Source organism: Thermobia domestica, chromosome 7, assembly GCF_964235325.1.
Source record: "Thermobia domestica chromosome 7, izTheDome1.hap1.1, whole genome shotgun sequence".
NCBI classification, from domain to species: domain Eukaryota; kingdom Metazoa; phylum Arthropoda; class Insecta; order Zygentoma; family Lepismatidae; genus Thermobia; species Thermobia domestica.
The window spans coordinates 204,375,231-204,399,485 of record NC_137460.1 but is presented as its reverse complement, the minus strand read 5'-3'; the positions used below and the strand labels follow the sequence as shown (position 1 = coordinate 204,399,485).

At 37.1% G+C, this 24,255-nt stretch overlaps 1 protein-coding gene across 2 annotated transcripts in view; it reads left to right on the top strand.

The window, feature by feature from the left end:
- The window catches only part of AdamTS-A (ADAM metallopeptidase with thrombospondin type 1 motif A), a 785,255-nt gene that overhangs the window by 227,657 nt on the left and 533,343 nt on the right, over positions 1-24,255 (top strand). For both annotated transcript variants that reach the window (XM_081765817.1, XM_081765816.1), the window contains exon 2: positions 20,642-21,174. In XM_081765817.1, coding sequence (XP_081621943.1) covers positions 20,642-21,174 — 533 coding nt within the window. The remainder of the gene's footprint in view (positions 1-20,641; positions 21,175-24,255) is intronic.

The window sequence follows — 24,255 nt, the reverse complement described above, 5'->3', positions numbered from 1 at the left end:
GTTAATTGTTTATTCTTTTTCTAGATTTTTTTCTTACGGAAGTAATACCACACTAATCTAACACTAATTATTTTAAATGTCATCATAAATAATGTCTTAATTATGTTTGACGGCGACAGAAAGTTTCGATTAGGTGTCGTGAATTAAAATTTATAATATTATATAGCATACAGGGCGATCCAACTTTCATGGTAAATGGCTACCAGCATATTGAGCATAATACGAAAGTCTTTACTGACATTATGTTAAGTTGGAAGCGACACTCATAGAGTTTCCAGTCGCGACACAGTGCTAAATTAAATTAGTAACTATAGTAGCTGTGCTTATAGTGTTTTCGGTCACAACGTGGTATTAGATTAAATAAATAAATAATTTTACTATCCATGCTCATAGCGTTTTCACTTGCAATGTTGACATTAATATGTATAACTATAGTAGCTGCAATCATAACGTTTTCCAGTCGCAACGTGGTGTTAGATGAAATGAATACCTATAGTAAGCGCGCTCAAATCGTTTCTAGTCGTAACTCGGAGTTGAAAGTTTTGGCACTGTATGAACCGTCCTTCAATCACGTACCACTATCGTGTAAAACAAAAAACAGCGCGCTTGTCATTGGCTGCTGATGACTTGATTTCTTGAAATTACTCGAGTATTGCCATTCTAGTAAACGAAGCCGTACGCACATTTTTCCAGCTGTAACTTATTAGGAAAGTTATGAGGAGTGCGATGAATTGCAACACAGCATTAATCCCACGTGCTTTTCAAATCAGCGCAAGTAAATAAGTGGGTAAGGCCAAGTCGGGAGTAAGAGCGGCGAGAGTATAGATGAAATTAATAACTATAGTAGCTGCGCGCATAACGTTTGCAGCCGGAAAGCTTTAATAATAATTTTAAAAAATATAATGGTAATAGTCGTAGTAATTACTGCATGTGCAGCAAGTAGCCAGGCAAGTTCATTTTGTTGCCTAGTAAGTATAAAGAACAAATTTAGAATTTTGCAAGGAGGAGCCTGCCTCAGAGAGAATAGTGCGAGTTAACTTTCAAAGCCTTTACTAAATAGGGTGAGGGAAGACTTTGACTAAGTTTCAACGAAGTGTTTGAGAAAATCGTCCAAAGAAAATCCTTCCCACAAGCAAACTGCGCGTTCTGAATCTTTTCCAGCGAAATGACTTATTTGTCTAGTGAAGTTTTCCGGTACTCAAAATATTTGAAGGGGCACGGAGGCTCAGTGATAGAGCGTTTACTTCTGGTGTGTGGGGCCCCTGGTTCGATCCCCGGCCAAGTAACTTTGTGGTGTACAACATCGTGTCCGTGTACTTTCTTGAGGTACTCCCGTTTCCTCCCACTTTCTCATTCCACCAATTCTACCATCATAATTCACTTCACTTAATCATCGCTTCGCTTAGACTAAAAGGCATAATCGTGGGACGTAAAACTAAAATATTTCATTTTATTTTTAAAAAAATATTTGGAGACTATTGTTTTTCATATTGTGGCCACGTGTTGAGGCCACGGTGAGTCAGTGGCGGCGGTGTGGTGCAGTCAAGCGGTCTGAAATGTTAGATTGACAGCCGTAAGTGGAGACTCATTGAGGATTCGAGTTCCTCTGACCAGCCTGGATGGTTCTGTCTTTGTGCCCCTGTCGCCTCTAGTAGTAATGAAAAGTATAAGAAAGTGAACATAAAAGTGGAAAAGAGTTTTAAAAATGTGGTAGAGCGCTAACCACTGGCGCAAGAGGTCTCTGGTTCGAGCCAAGGCCATATGAGTTTGTGGTGGACAAAAACGCGTCCATGGATTTTCTCGTTTTATCCCACATTCTCGTAGGTTGGATGAACCGTTGGATTTAAGTTTAGCGTACCTTTCAGCATCAAGGTTGTATGAGAGGTGGACCTACGGCTTAACATGGATTCAGAACTACACGAGCTCTCAACGGAAATCAAACACGGGTCTTCCACGCCGATGGCGAGGGCACTAACATGTATCTACGAGGAAGTTTCTCACACTACGATCATTCACTTTTCTTAACAATCTGTTTCCTTTAGCCTAAAGGCCATAAGCATGAGATGTTTTTCGCTGTTTAGTAAATTTAGCTAATTTGATATTAGGATGGATATTATGTTTTTAATTTAAAAATTGATTAAATAATCCCCATATGTTTTCTTTATTAGCAACGAATATCTAATTCTTAAATTCTGTGAACTGCATTTTGCCTTTGTGTTTTGATATTATATTATTATCTGCGGTGTTTTCCCATGTGGCTAGATGATAGCTTACGGGAAGCAGCTGACACAGCATCTCAACGAGGAACAAGGGAAATGCACTGCAACATACGAGGAACTAGAATTTAGTTTCCGCAACTGATCAAGTGACTTGGAAATCTAATCGTGTGCACAGGAGCATAGAAACTTTGCCACGCCCTCAGAATGTTATTTATCCTGACCTCTACGTGATTTTCTTGACTCTGGGAATTATAACATCTACCGAAACACTGTTGCTACCTATAACTTCTACCCACTAAAAAAAACGAACAAAATCCCTAAATCATCGTTCTCAAACTATGGCCCGTGAACTACATTTGGTCCTCGAGGCTTGCTCTTACATTAGATAGAACATTAGTCCCAAAGAGGCAGATATATTAAAATTTATTCCTGCGTATTACGCTTTAGTTGATAATCTATTTTATACAAAATGTAATACAGTAGTTTATATACATGTATTTATTACAAAATATTCTTGATAGTGTCAATGATTATAAACAAGACTAATATGTACTTTCTTATATTAATACCAATTTAAAGATTATCTAATTTTAATTAATATTATTTCAAAACTGTTAGTATACTAATAGTTGTATATGCTTAAGACAACTATCAGTGTCACATGTACACAACGTGAACGAATTTGGTTTTATTAAAGCACCAAAAGTCGGTTTCACAGCTTGTTTCTTTAAGTGCCCCTTTGTGATATGCCACCAACCTAACTTTAGACAAATTTGGGTTGCATACTGTAAAGGGGATAATGTTTAGATAATAATACTCAGGAATTTTAATTTTGATGTATTTTTTGGGAATGGATTCCCCCTCCCCTCCCATCAACTAAGTCAATTCCTAAGTGTTGGCCTCTATATTCTGATTGGTAATCCATCAAAGGAGTTCTTGAGATTTTTCGTATCACAGTCAGAGTACGCTAACCATATAACCTACCTAGACTTACATTTTATGAGTCTCCTGTGAAATACCTTATTCTATTTTTATGATAAATAAGTGTCTGTTTTGTTCAAAATTAATGAATCTTGAGCATAAAAGTTTACGTTCACCTAGGCTACAAAGAATGTGTAGGCCTATCTTGAAAAATTAAATGTTTTCTGGCCGTTTAGAAAGTGGTCGTTCAGTGCCAATTTATATGTAGTGTAAAGTGTGGCTATCAGTAGCATCCTAACGACAAACGACAGACGTCTCAGTCTGTATGTCACGCACGCTAATAGATGTTGCTACCTGCGCTACCGCTTGCCTGTATAACGAAACCCTTGATTAACTGCATAAATATAGTTTGGAGTTTTGGATGGTTTGTGAGCAAATTCAAAACAAAATAAATTTATTAAATGAAAACACAAACACAAATTTAGAGCTTTCGATCAAGCAGTATTCTCTAACCTATAGTAGATCTATACAGTGCGGCCGAAGGTTTTGGAGCAACAACTATTAGTCTTATTATTATTATTATTATTATTAATAATAATAATAATAATAATAATAATAATAATAATAATAATAATAATAATAATAATAATAATAATAATAATAATAAACTCTACTCTTTTCTATTTTATACATCCTGCATTCCTATACGTAGAAAATATTTTAAAAGACGTAAATGTTCTTTGATCAATGGTCATTCTTTCTTTGAATTTCGAAATGTGAACCAATTACAAATAATTTATGTGGGTGAAAGAGACTGTGTGCTAGTGCTAGCAAATATATATTATGCAGGGTGTTAATGAACTATATCGACAAACTGTAAGAGGTAATTCCTTACATGAAAATAAGACAAAAAGTCCATATGGACCTGTAGGAAAGGTCCATAGTTTCAGAGCTAGGGCTGTCCAAAATCGCGAAAAATCCAAATTTCAAGAGGCTCTATTTCGAATTCGAGAGACTGTGGATGGTGGTCCTTATCAGCGTAAAGAAAGTCACGAGTACACAATCCAAACATGCATATTTCATTAATGTTCAATTGGTTCACAGAGTATTCCATGCAGGGTGAAATTCCCAGACACACAATCAACCGAATTTTGAGATATGCTCTGATTTTATAGTTGGTCCGGGGGGCGCGGTGGCTCAGTGGTAGAGCGTTCACCTCCGGTGCTTGGGGTCCCTGGTTCGATCCCAGCTCGCGCCGTGTGGACTTTGTGGTGGACAAACACCGTGCTCGTGGGTTTTCTCGGGGTTCTCCCGTTTCCTCCCACTTTCTTCATTCCACCATTTCACTCATCTCTCATTATCACCGTCTCCTTTAGCCTAACCGGCATAACCGTGGGACGTAAAACTTAAAGATTTCATTTCATTTTTTTTTATAGTTGGTCCAAAGTAGGCAAATTATAAGCCTTGATAGCAATGAACACGGAATGTTTTGGCGCATTGTCGGAAGTGTTAAGGTTTGTCAGAAGCACGGTCTGTCGTACTTGGGAAAACGCATGGTGCGATGTTTTCTTTCACGCTTATAAGTCAAGAAAACGTGAAATATACGTTGACGAAATGCATTGTATCACACTTTATTTCTGAAAACAAAGAAACATGGAGCTGCCGGTTCCTAATACTTCCGACTTCCCGCCGAAGCATTGGATGTCCACTGTTGTCAAGGCTTACCGTCTGCCTACTTTGGACACTCCTTGGAATCAGGGTATATCTGAAAATTCTGTTGAGAGCACATCTGAGAATTATACCCTATAGGGAATACCCTGCACACTTATTGAAAATTGATTAAATATCCATTTTCAGATTGTGTATGCGTGGCTTCCTTTACGCTGATAAGGACCAAAATCCACAGATTCTGGAATTCGAAATAGAGCCTGTTTGAAATTTAGCATTTCCGCGATTTTGGACAGACCTATCTCTGAAACTATGCACTTTTCGCCATAGGTCCACATCAACACTTTGTCTTAGATGTAAGAAATCTTCTCCTCTTACAGTTTGCTGGTATAGTTTATTAACATCATATATATATATACGAGGAGCAGTAGCAGTCAAAGAGTTCTCAGAATTCTGTTGTAGCTCATTATTACCACTATATAACTACAAATTTACTTAATCACCTTCAAAAGTGGCACCTTCAGAACACACACATACACTTATTTCAGCGCTGCTGCGATTGGTGCAAACACCGACGAAAGGCCCCTTTTGGTATCTTCGGAAGTTCAGCCGCCGCGTTTGTTTTGTTCTCTTTTACGTTGACGAAGCGGAAAAGGCTCATTTTTAGCTTTGGGAAGAGCCAAACATTCGATTGTGCGAACCTGTTTTTAAGGCTGTCAAAGTATCCAATTTGCGCATGAACTTGATGTTTGTGCGTTGCTCGATCTGTGACATTGTGACAACTGATCATCACACACTCCTCCGCTCAGCTACGCTACTTGTACACTGACTGTTATGAAACTGTTCACATTTGCCAATCTCATATTTAGGAAACCTAATGGGGCCATAGACGCATACACTTTCATGACCAACATGCATGAAAGATTTGTTTATCATGCATGTTGGAAGAATTTTTTTGCCCAGACACGTACCAACTTGCTGTCCAACTTAATAGAAGAATAAACCGGAGGAAAGAGTCACGTGATTTCTTCCGCTGTCGTGATTGGCGGGCCTAAATATAAAACAACCAACTTGCATGAACGAGCACATACACGGTAAACATGCATGAAGAACGGCAAAAACATCATGCATGTTTACAGAAGATTTTAAAAACTTTCATCATGCATGAACATGCATGCTGTACACGATCAACTTGTCTGTGGGTTGTGGTTTTATCATTTTTCATGCATGTTGAAAGGTTTCTTCATGCATGTGTCTGCGTGTATGGGTCCCGTAAGGACTGTACTGTACACGATTCATAGAGATTGCATCACGAATGGCAAAACTACGACAACATTCCGGGAACTTTTTGACTGCCCCCCGTATACTACCTGTTAGTTAACACTGTATTTTGCTATATATGTAGAGTGCTCGTATATAAATAAGAAAAACAAGATTTTCGAGGAAAATAGAGCATGTTAGATCATTATTGGAACGAACGAAATACTTGTTAGCGCCACAAAAGTTAGGTTTCTTAATTTTATCAAAAAGTGCGCATGATAATTTACCCTCAAAATGTTATTTTGTTCAGTCCGATGTGGTCTATCGTATTATGTATGTCTTCTAATTGGACAATATTTCAGTTAATCAGAAATTAATAGTTAATGATAACTTCAGGCTGCATCTCATTGACCATACCATTATAGTGTCATCCAATTAACATCGTAATGAAGAGTTTAGTGAGAGTATATTTCAGTATCAGATTTACTTTAGTAAGTGGCATGGTTAGGCTTACCATAATTTCTGGATACCAAACCATTTGGCGTAACTTCATGGGGAGTAAGACGCTCCAACACCATCTGTTAGAGACTGGCTGAACTACGGTCCACCCTACCGACGAACACGTGGTCAGTGCGCGGCGTCGTGCTGTCACTAACAGACGTATCAGAAGTTTTCTAGACCTAGTGGCCGTCATTGTCTTTCATTCACGTGACTCCCCAATTTGCTTCACGACACTGGAATCAAATCCGGAACCACTCTGACGTCAGTCCAACATTTTAACCACTAGACTACAGTGTCCCCATTTTCTGGACACCAATTCTCCACACTTTTAGACGAAAGTGAGATTTTTTTAAAAGGATAACCTTAAATTTCAAACAGGTTTTTACTCATTTCCTTCATTTAAAATACATTTTGTACAATTGCCTTAATTATTTTTAAAATTATTATTTTTTGATTAAATATGTATTTTTCTGATGGAAATGTTTTTCCTTTTCCATCAAGAACACCTTATCATTTGATTATTTTCATAAAAGTCCACACAAGATAACTTTGCATCCTGGCCTTCCATTGACTAAGCCGAAAATCCCGGGCATTAGTTAATACTCAACACAGGCTTGAATCCTAAACTTTCCGGATTAATTTCGGTTGTATATGGTAATCCGAGGCATGGTTCTTGCACAGCGTCAATTTTTAAGTTTACAGAGAAATTGTGTCTTTTTATTTTCTCGAAATCTACGCATAAGATTTTATTTTCAATTCCCGTTAAACTCTATGATAATGTAAATTCGAGTAGGGCCAGAGGCTAGCCAGGAAGGGTCGAAGGGGTCGCGATGGCTGAGTAATAGAAGGTTCATCTTTTGTGAAATGGTTTCCGATATGATTCCAGGTCTTGTGACTTTGTAATATACTAGATAAATCATGTCCGAGAGTTTTCTCGGGACTCTCCCGTTTCCTCCCGTATTTTCATTCCATCAATTCTTTTCATAATCATATTTATTTTCATTAATCATCCGTCTCCTTCAGCCTACAGGGCATAAACGTTCGACGTAAAACTATACGTTTTATTTCGTTTTAGATAGGGTCGTCTAAAGTTAAAAGAAAAAATATTAATTTCATTTCGTTTTAGATAAGGTCGTCTAAAGTTAAAAGAAAAAATATGAATTTTATTTCGTTTTAGATAGTCGTCTAAAGTTGAAACAAATATTAATTTTATTTCGTTTTAGATAGGGTCGTCTAAAGTTCAAAAAAATATGAATTTTATTTCGTTTTAGATAGGGTCGTCTAAAGTTAAAAGAAAAAATATAAAAACAAATTGGTAGGATTATTTTAAAATGAAGTATGTTACTAGGGATGGGATTACCTTCCGGATGCGTACATGTCAAAATCCTTCCCAGATGCGTAAAAGTACCATGGGCGATGACATGATATATTTTGATATTGATAAGAGTTTTCCCACTTCCGTACATGTTTAATAACTGACATTGTTTCTGTGCATTTTTTAACAAAGTTTAAGCAGAAGTAGATATGGAATTGCATGCTCAAGGAAATACGAAAAGATGCATACATGCTTTCCATACTGTTGTAAGTTTTTTTTTTTTTTTTTTTCACTCAACTCTTCACGTCGAATTCAAATTCGACAAATGTATCCCCGAAATGTGTGTGATAGCAATTCACAAATCCCATCAAAGGAATACAGAAGTCGGTTTTTATAGTCATCGTCGAACTAATATCTGGATCTTCAATGATCTTGGTCCATGTGCAGTAGACTGTTTACCGTTGTCACCACCACCTACGATTTATAGTTTATGACATCTTATGAATATATGAAAGTGCAACCAAATATCATCTAACATCTTTTGAAACATCGAAACTACCCAAAACTTTTTTTTTTTTTTTTTTGTCAAGCTGCATATATACTTTCTTTTACCTTGCAAGCTGAGATACTTTGTCGTAAGCATAGTCACTTATCCTGTCTTCTAACTTGAGAAAACGGACTAATTGAGGATTTTGCTTGTTTAGCAGAGTATTTAATCTGTTATCCCAATCCTCTGTGGTATTATTTGTTCTGTGGTGTTTTTCATGACAATTCCACATGCTTATTGGGACTGTAGAATTTTCTAGCTACTGGTCAATGAAATATCCATAGAACTGCTCAAAGTTGCGGGATGTCATTTTGAATAAACAGTCAACCACTGTCGACCATTTTTAACGGAAGAAAAGTTAATGACGCGAACATTCAAACCTGAAGTCTTATATCATCATTGTTTTTGTAATCTGTAGCCAAGACCACATCCTGTATCTTACGCCAAAAACACTGGTTAAAGTGAAAATTGCACCCATTTATGGAAGCTGAAGGGAAAATTGTCCTAAAAGAATTTATTACTGCTTCCTTGAAGCCTACCATTACAACTTTAGGATTCCAATTCAGGATTCAACCTTTCATATATGTTTCTCTTGTTCGGGAGAAGGCTAAAAGCAACTAGAATCACAGTAGTTTCCTCTACTGAACTTCCAATATCTGCATGAATTACAAACATTTGGGAGAAAAGTTTGTTGTAGCTCTTAAAACGTGCCGTCAATAAAGAAGGTCGTGCTGGCCTGCTAGGTAGAGACCTGCACGGGCCGAATGTTTCGGCCCGAGTCCAATCCAGCCCGAATGTGCCTAGGCCCGGCCCAGCTCGGGCCCGAAAAGTTTTGAAGATTTTCGGCCCGAGCGCGGCCCGGGCCCGATAAATTTTAAAAGTTTAATTTTGTAACATTTTTTATGGGCACACATCTTCAACGTTTGCCTTTATTCTAATTATCGTTTAACGAGTCAATAATTATTGCAATTAATCGGCCCCAGCCCGGCCCGACCTGAAGAGAAATCAGTGTCGGCCCGCCCAAGCCTGGCCCGGCCCAAAGAAATAACAGAGTCGTCCCGCCCAAGCCCGGCCCGCGGGCCGCGGCGGGTTTCGGGCCTCGGGCCGAGCCCGGCCCGTGCAGGTCTCTACTGCTAGGCAGTCTACAAAACGAAACTATTCAAGGATTCTTATTCGCTGTGTCTGCTACTCGAAACGAAACCTTTAGATTCCATATCCCCCTCTGCTCTAAAAGTACCAAAAATTCACAGAAATAGTGTCAGCTATTGAACCTGTACGGAAATGGGAATTCTTATCTCGCTTTTAAATTATGACATTTCATTGCATCTGGCACTTGTACGCAACTGGGAAGGATTTTGACATGTACGGAAATGAGAATGTACGCAAGTGGAAGGCCACCAGAGATGGAACATACTAATATATCTCGGACGGAAAAAAAACTATGGAGAATGAAGACAATTCATAGAGAGTTTAAAGAAGATAATTTATATGTCAAAGCGAAGCGTTTAATGATGAATCGTAGAACATTAAAGTTGCTCAATTTACAGCAAGTGACCTTCCTGTGTTTGCAAATATGAGACGACTATCCTTTCGTAGAATATTATCGCAACATATGTTAGCAACACTGACAAGAGATGAAGATGCTTGGAGCGGCGCGTTTTCCCTCAGATGTCGAAGCGATTAAGGGTGTGAAACAATCGTCCATTTAGAGTGTTTTGTATAAACATAGTATAAAGGTTGCTGCTAGCTGTTTACACCTTCGCACGCATCGACAAAGCAGCCGTAATGGCGATTTCCTTTTTTCCCCAAAAAACTTTCACTCATTTTCTAACCGATTTAGTGTGCTACAAAATAAATACATAAACTTTTTTTTTTTTTAATTTTATTTTAAGAAAATGGTTTCGCGTCAGATATATTTTCATCTCCTATCTGTGCTTTGGCCACGAAGAAAACGCGATTTCTTTTGAGAGTAATGAAAAGGAGTGCTGTAACAAATCAATTCAGGGCTCGAGTGCAGAACAGTATTGTCTTGTCACCTCCCCCTCCCCCCCCAACGGGCGAGTTATTTTGAAAGTATAATTGTTGGGGCGTGATCCCTTTGCTAGAAGGTATAATAAAGTGACTCCTTGAATTGTCGAATTCCTTGATAACTAGAATTTTTTCATATGCCCTTGAACTTTACATAACATTCAATGTTATAATAACCTTTGTAAGTCGAATGTTTAAAAATTACAACCCGGATAAGTCGAATTTTAAAGGTTTCATAATCATATTTTAAAACTTCTGTAACTCGAACTTTTGTATCTCAAGTCAAAGTTTACCTCTATAAATCGAGTTTCTATTAATGTGACCTCGATAACTCTATGCTTTTATGTAATTATCATTGTTCCTAGTTCCGCCACTGTTGCTAATGTGTATTGTAATTGTGTTTTACACATGTCTAGACATAAAAGCCTCCCCTCCAACTGTTTATAAGTTAATAACACTTCTTCCTTGAAACTTTCGCAATTTGAAATTACAGAGGTTGAACGAATAAAATATCAAGTTATAGAGGTTATATAGTTAATTTTAGTGAGGAACGCGGAACCTCAGTACCTCGAATTTTTGTTGTGGCCGTGTTGATAAATCGAACCTTGATTAGTCGAAAAACGCGATAACTCGAAGTTTAATTTATTTCCTTCAGCTTCGAGTTACCGATGTCCCACGGTTGGTTCTGCTGGGCCATCTCTCTTCGAGACACTTTGCTGCAGGGATTACTGGGACCATGAATGGTTAACATCACTAAATCAAAACAAGTCAGCCTATTAGATGTTTTGATTTCAACAAAGGCAGATTACACGCAGAGTTTCGATAATTGCCAGAGTAAGATATCGATGATCCGTTTCAGTGATCCTTTTACTATTCTGCATTCAAGGCCCGAATACTTAGCCGGGTATGTGCAAGATATTGCCGCTGTGCAATGTGAGCTATGACATTTAGTTTTTGAACATTTTAACAATTAGAGAAAACAGAAAGGGATCAACAGCAGTTTGCTACTACTCTGAAATTTTATTTACTAATGTATAATTAGTTATTGATATCATCAATAAGCCATAAACGCACCGCTGCGAAAGGTCAAAAAAACTTCATAACTCTATATACATTTGTACTGTTTATTAATAAAACTATATTTATTTAGCAGAAAAATAATTGATGTAGCCTAAAGATTTATTCTTACACTTATCTGTACTCTCTCTTTATCTCTTTCTCTCTCTTTATCTCTTTCTCTCTCTTTATCTCTTTCTCTCTCCCTTTCTCTCTCTCTTTCTCTCTCTCTCTTTCTCTCTCTCTATCTCTTTCTTTCTTTCTTTTTTGTAAAGGCAATAATTTAGTTTTATCATTTTTTATAGAATATGGGTGACAGTTCTTAATAATTACTTACCGTCTAGTCGGATACAAAATAACAACCATTTAATGCGTAGTGTCTCGTAATATTGAACCCACACCTCTAAAAATGGACTGCTCCGAAGAATAATTTCTGGAAGCCTGTGGATATGAATTTGCGATTTTGACTTAACACCAGTACCTTCATACGATTTTACGAGATTTGTCGATTCCACCATCTTCTAATCAACTCGAAATCTCAGCATAGGGACACGGTGACTCAATGATAAAGCTCTTGCCTGTGGTGCGTGGGGAACCTGGTTCGATCCCTAGCCAAATAAATTTCTGGTGAATAACCTCGTGTTCGTGTGTTTTCTCGTGATACTTCCATTTCCTTCCACATTCTCATTCCACTGTTGCCTTAATCGTTCGTCGTTCATCTCATTTAGCCTAAGCGGCATAACCATGGAACTTTAAACTGAAAGATTTCATTTCATTTCGAAATCTCTAGAATGAAAGCCTCCATTACATACGATTTTTTACAGATTCTTACAGCCATCGTTAGATTTCGTAAAATCAGATAAAGCACCGGTGTTTACGTCACAACGCAAAATTTGAAATGCACCATTTGATAACACCAATGACGAAATCTCACATAGACAAACTTAATAAGAGGATAATTTAAGTGTTCAGTTATAAGTATTTTGAGCTTCAAACAGTAGTGTGGGCTCTTTCATCCGGGGGCACCTGTAGTTTGCACCGCTGCACTACAGGTTACTAATGTCTCTGGAGAAAAGTAAATATGATACGAAGTAGGAAAATAATTTGGTACAGGTCCTTTTTTTTTTTTTTTTTTTTTTTGCTTTTAGAAAAAATAAATTTCGGAATGGAGGTTTCCTTCTTTAAAAAAGGCCGAATATGGTGAAAAAATAACAGAAATTTTTGTTTTTTCTTTTCCCTCTCCTTTTTATTTTTACCTGTTTCTTATTAGATTACCATCTGTACATTTTCCTTTAATGGATTCTACGAACACAATTAAGAAAATGTCTTTACCACCTTACAATATTTGTAAATTCAATGTTTGGTGTTTTATTGGTGTTGCTTTTCACCAATTAGGAGTGCGCTTTTTCTTGCCGATTCACTATTAATGTTTGCCGTTGACCACTGTTAAGGCACGCGCACAAAACAAAAATAGCTGCAGGAAAGCCAAGATTCAAATATATGTACCAAACATTACAAAATGTAGGAAAGAAAAAAAATATAAGGTATGATTACACTGTTTACACTGTTTACAAATGGTACCCTGATCGATTCAGAAGCGGCAATGAATTGGTTGAAAACGTGCAATGATCGAGACCTTCTTCGACGTCAAAAATAGATAAAAACGTGCAAAAAGTGGCACAAATGATTTGTTCAAACAGGTGAATGATTATTCGAGAGCTTTCCGAGGAACTAAACATCTCGAATGGGTCCGTGACGAACATCTTAACCGCCGATTAAATGGGCAAATGACTTCCTTTTCACCACGGAAACGTGCCGAGCTTGCTTTTGATCCGCTAGTTTTTGGACCGAAAAAATATTTCTTCACACACTCGTGTCTGTTCATATTCGCTGTGCTCTCCAGATATAGCACTAGTCGATTTCTGGTTCTTCCCAAAAATTAAAACAGTGCTTAAAAGAAAATGTTTTGATACCATTCCTGACATTGAAATGGTCACGACAGAGCAGCTGAACGCCCTTCCAAAGATGCTTCGAATCATGGATTCAACGTTGGGATAAGTACATTCTAGCCAAGGACAGTACTTTGAAGGAGATTAAATCAAAATTTATGTGAACTTATTACTTTGTTTCTAAGAAAATTATTCACTGTATTTTTTGAAAATGAAATGAAGTGAAATCTTTGAGTTTTACGTCCCACGGTTATGCCAGTTAGGCTAAAGGATGTGGTGCTTATGCGAAATGAAGGAAATGGTGGAATGAAGAAAGTGGGAGGAAACGGGAGAAAACCCACACACACGGTGTTTGTCTACCACAAAGTTCACTTTGCGGGAGGAGGATTTGAACACGGGACCCCATGCACCAGAGGTGAACGCTCTACCACTGAGCCACCTCGACCCCAAGTATTTTTTGATCAAACCTCGTACACAGAAGTGGGCTGGCTCACGATAGGAAAGTTGTTCATGGGCTGTAACTGAATAATGAAATAATTTTTCTTAAGAGCCTTTATATTTTTTACATTACGCCATAACTCAAATTCTTCAAACGCACACATTTTTGTTCATGCTAAAGAAACTTAAGTTTCTCATAGTCCATTCATTATTTGAAAGAATAATAACAATAATAAAAACTTCGTAAAGAATTCCTTCCTTCCACTTTCCTTTGGCTCTGAACGAAGGCAGAATAAAAGTTCAAGTAGTAATAATTCAGACTTTTTTTTCCCCTGTGGAATTCATTTATTCTTTTGCGGGAAAGAGCAAAAGTTTCCAAACAGCTGGACAAAAAATATGTTTATGTCATAAATACTGAAAAATGTTCTAAGTTCAAAAACTCACATAACAATAATAACAATAACAATAAAAAAAGCTTACATCAGTAGATGTGTTATTCTTTGTTGCAGATACGTAAGAGCAATAACAAAGGAACTGAGCTTAGGATATATAAAATAATATTATTCCTATTCTTTCTATGAGACTAATTTATGGAAAAGTTAGGCAATTATTTCTGTAGAGAAAAAGGAAAGACAAGAAAAAAGAAAAATGGAAGGAAAATCAAATAATGTATGTGCCAAGGACGACAAGCTTCTATAGAGGTTAAATGCAAATGTAATTCAATATATTTTTTTTTAATTCATTCATTCAGTGAGTTGATATAGAATTTCCCGTACGTGAAAAGAAGGGTTGACCTATATAATAATATGACAGGGTGGCTATCGGTCATGAAAGTCATGAAAGTCATGAAAAAGTCACGAAATCAGAAAACGGTCATGAGAGTCAAGAAAAAGTCCGAAATTTAGCTTTAGGGTCTCGATTTTTTTTATCTGTACGAATATAAGTACAAATTGGAAAAATTTATTGTATACAGTACAACCTCTCAAATCCGAACCCCGGAAATCCGAAAACCCGGCAAATCCGAACACATTCTCAGGAGAAAAAAATAACTACAACTGGAAAATGAAAAAAAAATAGATTTAATCACACAAATTTAGTTTTCTTAAGGTTTTAACATTTTTAGACCTAATGCTTATTCTAAATCATTATCTAATTATATTCTTACAAGAAGACAGTTATATAGATATGCGGCAAACATTTTGGACATGAGTGTACACCCGCCAGTCAAGGTCAGTGCCCTTTCGACCACTGGGCCACCCTGTCTAACCTCAGTCGTTGTTTTACCGCCAATTCAGTGACGAAATAAGTACATAATATTATTTCCCGGGTAATCCGAACAGGCTTCAACCCCAATTAGTTCGGATTTGAGGGGTTGTACTGTAAAACGTCAAAATCCACCACCAAAAATATCTATTATCGGCTTTAAATGCTACCAAATCGCAAGCAAAGCACGCTTCTATCGCATGCATGAAAATTCAGCCTAATTCACATTCAAATTCGCTCTTGAGAATGTCCTTCAGCTGGCATCATTGAGCAGTGGCGGTGCAAATCGCATCGCATCGCCGAAATCACCCACACATCTAACCAGTTTATACAACTGTGAGAAGATACCAACCTTTTATCACTCTAAGGAACAGCCTTTGAAAGAAGAGATAAGATAAAGATCAGTGCTGAAGAATATAGGTATTGTTATTAGTTTTGGAATGTTATAAAATTTTATGGTTTGGTAAAGGAAAGGTCACGAAATTTCATTTTGGAATTTTATTAGACACCCTATATGAGGATTTATGTGTATTTGCAATATGCAAAACTTCTTTAAATGTCCTCATACTACATTCAAATTATAAGTTTTAAAATACAGGCTGACTCAAAAATGTGGAAACACTCTAATAAGTGGTAAACGCTACAAACTGTAACCAAAGTAACAATGTAGATGGGGAATAGGGATGAAGGAAATATTTGAGGATACATCACAATGACGTCTACCATCTTGAGTTTTACACAATTGTCTTAAACGGAAACCATAACATCTGATATGTGATTTTAATATAAATTTTTTTGTATAAATTGAATGCACTGTTGAGTTTGCTCTAGCATTAATAATTACGAAGTTATAACTTTCTTTGTTATATCCCTAACAAAAGAGTTAGAAGGCATACGGCGAGGTCCACCCACTATCGCAGGACACGTTCAATGTGTTCCTCGTTTCGGACGATTGTCAGATGCATTCTAAGTACCCAGTCACGCAAAATTTTACGCAAAGTTTCGGCTGTAATGTTGGAACATGTTTCCACATTTTGCTCCTTGAGACACAGAACATCCCTGATTTTCACCGCATATACAACAGACTTTACATGGACGAATAGTAGTCCAATAGGATCTGATCAGGGGAACGAGGTGGCCATTCCAAAGCATCTCGCCGACCATTCCACACATTAGGAAACTGCTGATCGGGGTACTTACGGACACAGATACTACAATGGGGTGGAAGACCAACCTCCCACAGCAGTGATGGCAAGACGTCATCTCCTAATATGTCGATAACCCATCGCCATTAGAGTCATCGATGAAGAATGGACCCATAACGTGAGTTCTCCATACGTCATACCACAGCATCACCTTGTCAGGAACACTTGCGGACGCGTCAAACCAATGCGGATTGTTGTTCGACCAGTACCATATGTTCTGTTTGTTAATCCCGCTCGACGTGTAAAATTTTGCTTAATCAGTAAACAATATGTCAGAGGCGAATGTGGGGTTTTGTCGTAGCTGCTTTGTGGCTCACTGAGCAAATTTCAAACGATGATCAGGATCATCAGTAAGGTGTTGGTAAAGTTGATGCTTATAAGGGTGCCAATTATTCACTGACATAATGCACAGGTACGACTAGCACCACTTTCACGGGCTACACTATACGGGCTTCACTTGGGTCTTTTACTGAATGATGCCAACAGTGACACAATTGCTGCCTCGTCTGTCGTCATGCGTGGTTTACACCTCTAGAACGATTTGCTACAGATCCAGTTCCATGGAACTTCTTCAGCACTTTGAACATAGTACCATTTCTAATGGGAGCCCTTTCCGGATAACGGCTGTTAAAATCGTGTGCAATCAACCTGGTGCTTTGTTCTCCAGAGATGAGCATGATTTCAATGCGCTCTGCGTGCGTCAAGATCATTTGCTAGTAAGTCCCTTGCAACGTACAAACAAACAGTCATAACTTCGTAATGGTTGTTGCAAGAGCAAAAATTGCTATTAAATTTCTACGAAAATTTGATATTAAAATTACATAGCAGATGCTATAGTTTCCGTTTAAGACACTGTGTAAAATTCAAGATGGTTTACGTCATTGTGATATGACCTGATACATTATTCACCACCTATATTCCCTAACTACATACATTGTTGCTTTGATTATATTTTGCTGCGTTTAACAATTATTAGCGTGTTTCCAAAATTTTGGGTCACTCTGTATTTTGAAGATTATATGGATATAGCTCTTTCCGCTGCTCTAGTGACTAGCGTGAGCGCCTTTGTTGCACGGGGTCCAGAGTTTGATTCCCGGTGGGACAGCCATGAGATTTGAACAGTTTACGGTCGGTCTCGCTAGGTTTCTACCTTCAAGTGTAGGTCTACATCTTGTATAGCCTCGATGCTGAACAGGAAAGCGAAATAAATGTTTGGTCAACGTTATCACAGTAGGCTTCGCAAACATTCAACAGAATTTGCGAACAATCTCTCCACAACACTTACCATATTTGTAATAAACTTTCACTATTATAACATGTTGTTCCGTCCTGAATTGCTCCATTCCTACTCAAAACAGGGGCCGCGGTGGCTCAGTGGTAGAACGTTCACCTCTGGTGCATAGGGTCGCGGGTTCAAATCCTACTCCCGCAAAGTGAACTTTGTGGTGGACAAACACCGTGTGCGTGGATTTCCTCGGGGTTCTCCCGTTTCCTCCCACTTTCTTCATTCCACCATTTCATTCATTTCTCATAATCACCGTCTCCTTTAGCCTAACCAGCATAACCGTGTTACGTAAAACTCAAAAATTTCATTTCATTTTCATACAGAAAACAGATAACGACCCCCAACTATTTAGCGCTGCGTGATTACTAACCATAAAGACAACAGATGGAAATCTTGTACCATTCAGTGCTGCCAACTAATTAGAACACAAGTGACGGGCATTTCAAAAGTTGCGTTCTTTATTATTGGACACCCTTTATAATATTGTGCACAGGTGAGACTTGTATGCAGGCACGTACGCAGAAATTTATTTCCGGATGGGGTGGGTCCAAATTCAACATGACGATAAATTATTTTAAAATTTGTAAAACTCTCTCTTAGATTAGACCAAATTTACAGAAAAGTCGTTATTTCGGGGGACGGCGAACCCCAAGAACCCATCCCTTGCGTATATCCCTGCTTGCATGAATCAGTAGATGTAGTACTAAACAAAATTAGATAATCGAGGATCAAATTCTCACACGCAGTTTTCAGGGCGAGAGAAACGAATTTTCATGGCGCTAAAATGTACTGTATGTGATTTTCGGCCCATGTATAATTGATAGTTTTTATTCTGGTTGATACTGCTAACGCTGGTACGCATTTCCCTAACAGTGACGCACACAGTACTTATACTAATAAAAGCGTATATAATGCGATTTGAACATTTGCATAACAAAGTATACAGATTGTTTCAAAATTCTGAAATCATTCATGCAACGTCTCGAAATGATCTTCGTTAGTATAGTTGGACCTCGATAATTCGAATTCTTTGATAACTCGAATTTATTCTCTTGAGCTGTCCATAACATCCAATGTTAAAATAACCTCTATAAGTCGAATGTTTAACAATTACAACCTCGATAAGTCGAATTTTGATGGTTTCATAATCATATTTCAAATCCTCGGTAACTCGAACTTTCGAATCTTCGAATTTCTATATCTAAAAGCTAACCTCTATAATTCGAATTTATCTTGATGTGACCTCGATAACTCGAACGTATACTTGTATGCTTTTGCGTAATTGTCATTTTGCTAGTCCTGTCGTTGTAGCCAATGCGTACTGTAATTGTATTTTACTCATGTCTAGATATGAACCCCTCTCCAGCAAAATACCTGTATAATATTTTATTTTTACTAGTCATCTTATTTCATTTAAGGAACTTTCACAACTTCCTAGAGCAGGGGCGGCTTTAGGATTTTAATTTTCTTTAGGCCCGCTCCCTCGCTTATTAATACGTATACACATTTGATTGATTTTTTTTTGGTAGTAGGAAATTACTTTTACAGTAGTGCTTGTAGCTATTTGTTTAATAATTAGCTAAAATTAATATAAATAGTGGAAAATATACGTATTTACTCTTTATTGAATCTTTTAGCGTTTATATGTTTTTCAAAATTTTTGGATAGGCCCGTTCCTACCCGGCTTACCCGCTAAAGCCGCCACTGTTCTTAAGGTTGAACAAATAAAACTTCGACTTATAGAGGTTATATAGGCACTTTAAATGAGGAATGAGGAACGTCGGTATCTCGAAGTTTTGTTGTGGTCATCTTGATTACTCGAAAAACTCGGTAACTCTAATTTTTTGTCTATTTCCTTGATCTTCGAGTTATCGAAGTTCCACTATATTTGTAATATACAAATTCTGTAATTCACATACTCATTCTGTTCCGTTCTAACACCCAAAGAGTGGCTGATTCTGGATCCAAGGTGCTGTAGATGAAAATGTAAAAAGCTAGGCTTTTTGGGACACTATAATAGTATATATACAAATGCTACATACAACATTTTGTTTAACAGCATTTACAACTACATATCCTATAAACTTGACACCCTGTATTTACAGGGACAATGAACTACTTAGCTTGGAGGTGATGCCAATGTTTTTCGTGTATTTTGGGCTTAGTTCTACGGAGACACTGTTCTTTACATAACCTATCTTACTCTGTGTTACAAGAGACAATTACTCCAAAAGAAGATTACTTTTTCGCTCGTACTTCCGATAACAGACCCCCACTACTTGACGTCAAAAAGAATCATATATCTTGCCAGCAGACTGATTACGTATTTGGGAAGTACGCTATCTAATGTATTTGAACTTAAGAAGGTAAAGAATAGAAAGTAAGGTTGCTATACCAATTGATTTTAGCAGTGAAAAACTGGATTTCCCAATGTGTAAGTTACAAATAGGCGACGTCAGGATGGAATTGTATAGCTGAAAGTTTTCTTTTCTTTTCTTTTTTTTTCTTTTTTTTTAATGAAATGTACAATATTATTAGCATTTAATGACAAAATAAAAAGGTCCAAAGATGGAAGGCAAATGCGGTGATCTGGGTGCGAAGTCCCTACTAGTCGAAAGCTAGTAAATAAACAAAATAAAATGAAAACTCGATTTAGAGCTCCTTCGTGACTTAGCGTACGCCCCTTTGGCGTAGGAGGCCCGGGTTCGATTTCCTGTGGGAGCTCATATGGTTCGGATTCCACATTAATCAGTAGGTACCGTTTCATATAGCCTTGCTACTGAAAGGGACGTTAAACTCAAGATCAACTCAACTGAACTTAGCTCGATTTTTCCTACGTATGATTGCAAAAATATAAACTCTTAGGCAGAGATGAATAAGCAAGATTGTTTTTCAACAGAATTAATTATTTATTTAAATGTGTGTATATTAGTATTATACATGTCTTGTTATTAAGACGTTTTTTTTCTTTCTTTTTCTTTTGTAGTTCGACTTAAACCGAACAAGCAGCCCGCAACCACCGTTCCTCCGCCAAGAGTTCCTGAAACAGAGCCTGAAGACGAGTTCGAAAGCAGCCCATCCGGTTCCTCGGACCGACAGCTGGAGTACGTGAAACCTCTGAAAATATATCCCCCTCCAATACATGAACAGGACCTTCTCTACGGTGGGGATGAGTGGGCTTTCTCAGGGCCTGTGACGTCATCAGAGGAAATTTCCGGTAAATCGGACGGCTCACCGAGGTTACGTCATCACTCAGATCATTCGGGACATTTTCGTCATAAAATGGCCCCCGTGTGGGATCCACATCCGCAATACGAGTTTACCGGTTTTGGACATCGATTTCGATTAGTGTTAGAACTAGATTCAAAATTCGTGTCGCCAGGGTTGAAAGTTCAACACGTGTGGGAGAATGCAACTGTGCGAGTGGAGCCCAGCATAAGGCCTGGAGGGTGCTTCTATACTGGACACGTTAAAGGGGATCCTAGGTCTAGTGTTGCAGTCAGCCTTTGTCACGGAATGGTAAGTACTTGTACATTCTGTTTTTTTGTTGAAGCATAAGATGGTGTTAAAGATTTTTTTAAAGCCATGTGCATTTTAATAAACTACCTATTATTTCGTTAACTTACCCGTCACCTTCTTCAGTGGATGTAATAACTTATTCGCGTTTGATATAAATAATAGTGTAATGGGACTACTATTATTATTATTTGCTCATTCTTAAGTTTATAATTTCGAATCTCAATATTTTTTTCAATTAATACGTGTCAATACTATATATACGAAAAGGGGGGCAAGATGGTATAAGGAGCAAGATGGTATTTTCCTCTAGTGGCTATATTTGTAAGCAGTGAGCAATCATAGAAGTTGAGGAAGAAGAAGATATCAAGGCGGAGGTACTGCACGAATGCTGATGAATTTACTTTAAAAATAGGTATGTGTAACTAATGTAAAATAAAAATAGACCTAGTACTGTGACTGTAAATTCCAGTTGATAGGTACTAAAGTTTCATAAATGCCGTGTGTGTATGCGGAAATTCTGAGCATTACGACGAAAACAGGTGAGTGCCGTGAACAAAGCATATAGGCTTCATGGCGCCTTATGAAGAGTACAGGAAAGATGCACGTGAAGTCGTGTTTCGTAAATTATTCAGGAGAGCTTCAAAATTTTTTTCTTTTCTCCATGAAGGCATGTCTCCCTGGGAAAAAAACGCATTCTAGATTCTGGGGAAAAGTATCAAGAAGTCATCTGAACCTAAACGTGAATATTACTGCCCAATATGTTCAGAAAAATAACTCAATCCCCGTCCATTGATTTTAATGTGTGTTGTGACTGCAAACAGTGGTTTCATGAGAACTGTACAAATTATAAAGGTGTGCCGAATTTTGTAGTGAGGAGTGATTCTGTAAGTGATGAATGATTAGTGATAGCAATTCGGCACACCTCAGATTTCACCTCCCATTTATTTATTATTATTATTATTATTTACACTCTATATTACTTCAGAATTAGCTAATTCGCATTTCGTTAAAATTATTAATAGTGAACGAAGAATATGTGATAAAAGTCTTATTTTAATTTTTTAAGTTTAGAAGAATAACGACTGCGAGTAGACTAATTCTTTTCAGATTTCTATTTTCAAATTACAAGTTATAATCTGCATTGTTGAGATGTCTCACCAATGGTCAGTGTAACATTTGTGTTTATCACTACTATAGATTTAAAATGTTCGATATAGGTTTATCTGTACTTTTAAATTTAAAAAAATATATCCTACCTCTCGAGGCAAAAAGGCCTATATCATTTTCTTAACTGTTCCAAGAGACAAATTTAAATCTGTTTTTATTGTTTATTCTATCGTCTTCTTTTAAAATTTAGTTTGATATCCTTCGTGTCAGGTATTATAACATACGAGAACAAATTAAATTTTGACAGAACACTATAAGATAAACTTATGATAACACCTTTAAACTTGTCTCCGGGAAAAGCTGAAAAAATTAGATATATTAGCCCCTTTGTCTCGAGAGGGACGATATATTATTTATATGTAAGGAAAGCATTAATATTGTATCAGGTTGCCCCAGTATTAATATCACCTTGCCCCGGTATGTAGGTTAAGATAATATTTTTAACCTAGTCAATAAAAAGAAATATTCCTTGGTAACCACTGAGGGAACATCAATATCACTTTGTTCGTTTTTATTAGAAATACTAACCTTTTTGTCGGTATAACAAGCTGCGTCCTGCGATGAATAGTATTTTTACCACGTGATAAGATACAACAACTGTATCATCTTGCCCCATCTTTCCCTATACATTTCTGGTATTTATGCTAAAATGTTTATTTCATAGCAAAACACCTCTCAAACACGCAAAACAAAAACCGTGCAAGTGGCAAAATTGCCCGACAGAGTACCGTATAGGTAATTTCACCAATTCACTACAATTACCTATAAGCGGATTATTTAATGACAGTTTCTACCCAATGTTGTAAATAAAACGACAGAAGCAGTTATTTCATCTCATTTCTCAATCAATATAAAGGAATTGGTTATTAGGGTTCACATTAGTAACCATGCTATTTGTTGTTGTGACTCTTTACAATGAAATTATGATACCTAGACAATTTCAATTGCAATGGCAAGAGTAAACATAAGCACTAAAAATAACCTAGGATATTAAGAAGCTCGAATCGTTTGGAGAGTCCTGTAGAAGAAACATGAATATCAAAAATCTTTGAAACGGAGAAAATTCACTTCAAAGTTGAAAAATCTTTCAAAACCCATATTATTTAAGCATTTTAAATCTAAATATCTACGAACCCCACAAGGTTTTTTGCAGTCTCTATGTAACATTGATCTAAATGCTGATTTAAACTGTTTAAAAATTATATTGTCTTAGCTGTCTCTGTTTAAAAACTTGAAATAAGTATGTATAATTTTCCCTGGACTTTTTTAATTGTAAATTGCTTTCAAAACCAAAAACAAGAAAAACATAATAAACCATTTCACATTCGTGTTTGCACCATGCCGAAGTTTCATATCTACGGCACTACCGTCGGGTGAAAATATTAGAATCAAATACGACACTATCTGATTGTTTACTATATTGGTTACAGAAAGTGTAGACTTCGGCTTGCGTTAGTTATCTTACAGACAAACTTACAACATACGTACACCACAATCAGTAGAGTTTCCAACTCACCATATTACATCAGCGTCACAAAAAAAAAAAAAAAAAAAAAAACTTCATTTCTGCAGAGTTCCTTCTCCTGATCAAGTGCCTTGTATATGCACTGACGTCTTTTGACTCATCATTTATCAGGCTTTTGTAATAATGATGGCCTATGTGGGAGACGAAATTGCGCACACCTACCTCTTAATTCAACGATTTATTAGCTTTTACTATCTCACTACCATGGCACACACTGATCATAAAATTTATTTTCGAATCATGGTTTAAAAATAATAATGTCCGATGTTGTCTAACCGTTTTCTTAGACGGATTTGGTTAGCGAATGTGAGAGCAGATCCTCACCTGAAAGTCGTGTGGTGTGAGAAGTGAATTCAGTTACTAAACATAAATGTAACAAGACAAATCGA